This window comes from Cryptomeria japonica, chromosome 5, assembly GCF_030272615.1.
Source record: "Cryptomeria japonica chromosome 5, Sugi_1.0, whole genome shotgun sequence".
Classification (NCBI taxonomy): domain Eukaryota; kingdom Viridiplantae; phylum Streptophyta; class Pinopsida; order Cupressales; family Cupressaceae; genus Cryptomeria; species Cryptomeria japonica.
In genome coordinates this window covers 296,556,377-296,558,999 of record NC_081409.1, presented here as the reverse complement: position 1 = coordinate 296,558,999, position 2,623 = coordinate 296,556,377, and the positions used below count along the sequence as shown (strand labels likewise).

Here is a 2,623-nt window from a genome sequence, read left to right as displayed (position 1 = left end):
AAATTTTGACCCAAACCTTTTATTTCAACTTATAAAAAAAAATGAATATTCTGATGAAAAGGACATGCTAAATTGATCAAATATTTATTTGACACTCATTCTAAAATCCTTGAAAACCACATAAAAGACCTTAAAAATGAGTTTTTTTTTTTTTGGAGTGCGTTACTTGAGAAAAAAAAAATATAAATGTAATAAGGCTTACAATAATAAAATCTCAAGAAGATCGGATCCCGGGTTGCAAATTAAGATTAAGAAGGAATTACCAAATGAAACCCTCTAGGAGTCTAGATCTATAGTAGCTAAAAAGAAAGTATGATTGTAAAAGTTAATCAAAGCTTCAAGTAGAATATCTAAAGTCATGATCGTTTGACTTTGATACTGATTGATATGAGGACATAAGAATACAAATAACAAAAGAGATGTATACCTCAATAATGAAAATACCAATAATATCTTCAATATGTCCTTTTAATGAAATAAAAATATGATTCCAAAGGAGAGAAGATTCTTAAAAAAATTAATAGAAAATATAATAATACTCAACATACCTAAGCATACAGGAGGCCACGTTGCAAGACCATTTATAAATCAAGGAAGGCCTACAAAAAGTTTATTTAGGTGGTGCTTGTTTATGCTTACTACGAGATATTAACCAAGGAATCCAAGTGAGTTTAGCCACTCGATAATATTTGGCGCCCCCTCTATAAAACTCATTGTGGTATTATCTTCTAATAATACTGCATTACTGTAAAGCGACATAATCGTTTTCCATCCTTGCTGAGTTGGATGAATATAATCCCAGTAAAACTTCTCATCCACCTCAGAACACACTTCATATAAAGGCCTTCCTACCTGGTCCACCTCCCCACACAGACCAACCCCACCTTTTGCAGTACAGCAAGGAGCGAACAAATCCACAAAACCTATCTCAAAATTTCAATAACAAAAGTACAGATTTTAAAGATTCATTACACACAAGAAAGTAGAGATTTTAAAGAGTACTGTTCAGAAAGCATCGATTTTAAGATACATGACATAGAAGAAAGCAAAAGATTTTGAAGTACCATATTGCATAGGATTCGAGAAAATATGAGTAATTGCAGACGACAAGTCTGAAATTATGATAGATAATTCCTTCAGATCCGATCGGAGCCATTCTATGCTCTCCCACAGTAATTTCGTATGAAGAGCTGCAATTTCATTGTAGATTGAATTACAGAATGTTTTGCCGATCTGAGGCCTGCACCCTAAACTGTAAATATTACTGACCGCAAAATTCCTAAGCCCGGATTCATACAGATCTTTGATAGCGTCCACTATCCCGCTTACCACAGGTTTCACCAGATCGATCAGTCCCTGTAATAAGCTCACAAATTGAGAAAAAAAAGATTTTGTGAATTTTTGCAGGTGAAGAAAGGAAATCAGATCTAGAACTACCTCAATGGAACCGTTACTTCTAGAAAGAAATGCGCCGTAGTCGTTTCCAGCCACAGAAATCAGAACTACAGATCGCGAGAGCTTGTGAGAATCGAACCCGTGACTTCTTCCTATCAGCTTCTTAAATTGCTTCACCTGTTGCGGTACTGTTATGAAACCGAAGGCTTGATATACTCCACTGCCTCCAACAGCAAAATTCACTCCTTGTCTAATCTTCTTTGCAGTTGCTTTGCACTCATGACTTTTCAGCAGCTCATAAGCTATGGGAACAGGAAGCCCTAAAATATCCCCTGCGCATATCAAAGGCACATAATAATAAGACAAAGGTTGCTTACAACCCTAAATTTCACCATTTGTGAGTGGAAGGAATGTTTACCCCAAAAATCTGTCTGGATTTTTCCAGAAGAAAATCTGCCTGCGGGATATCCAGGCCAGGTCAAACCGTATGGTTGTTTCCATGGCTGGTTTACGCTTTGATTGTATGGATTGCGATTTCCCGTGTCGGCATAAGAGTCTCCAAATACAAACAATGCCCGTGCTTTCTCCGCATTACCTCTTCCTGCAAATTAATCAATTGAAATGAAAACCATACGAGTATATAGAATGAGGGAAATTTGAACTGATAATTTGTATAACTGACCTGCAAATAAAGAGAGAGTGATTATCAGAAAGAGAAGGTGAGAAAATATGGGATCCATATTTGTAGTCGTTATCCTTTGTTTGGTAAATAGGCTGCATTAAAGTTGTCTACTTTTCACAAGGGTGGAGCACCTTTTTAAGTTGTGATTTCGTAATGAGATGATGAACGGGTGGCAGGGGAAATAATCGATGTCGAATGAAATAAGATCCACAACTAATCTACTGTTTTTTGTGATAAGGCTTTCAGTAGGAAACTTACAATACATGACATTTATATAAATCATCAAGGTGATATATTCATAGCCACAATATATATTATATATACAATGTCGCTATAGTTATAAATATCTTGTATATAAATGCTTTTAAATAACTTATAAGGAAGGATAAAATAAATGTATTTTTTTAATTGTTTTTTATATAGATTTATATTTTCACCCTTATTTTTATTAGATTAATTTTTGTCTTGATATTTATAGTAGATTAAAAATTATTTTCTTTATTTATTCAAAATTATTTGAATTCAATTTATTATATTAATATGAAG

General features: G+C 34.0%; 1 protein-coding gene across 2 annotated transcripts; it reads right to left on the bottom strand.

Annotated features, from left to right (window-relative positions):
* Window positions 1-450: 450 nt before the first annotated feature.
* LOC131045846 (GDSL esterase/lipase At5g03610) lies at window positions 451-2,232 on the bottom strand. 2 transcript variants are annotated; one of them, XM_057979516.2, is made up of 5 exons: window positions 2,078-2,232; window positions 1,814-1,996; window positions 1,438-1,727; window positions 1,065-1,356; window positions 451-923 (listed from the first exon to the last, which is right to left on the bottom strand). In XM_057979516.2, the coding sequence occupies exons 1-5, from the start codon at window positions 2,133-2,135 to the stop codon at window positions 649-651; spliced, it is 1,098 nt and encodes a 365-aa protein (XP_057835499.2). In that variant the 5' UTR covers window positions 2,136-2,232; the 3' UTR covers window positions 451-648. The 2 variants fall into 2 exon arrangements, with proteins under 2 accessions (XP_057835499.2, XP_057835501.2); XM_057979518.2 differs by having other exon boundaries at window positions 688-927.
* Between the last annotated feature and the right edge of the window lie 391 nt (window positions 2,233-2,623).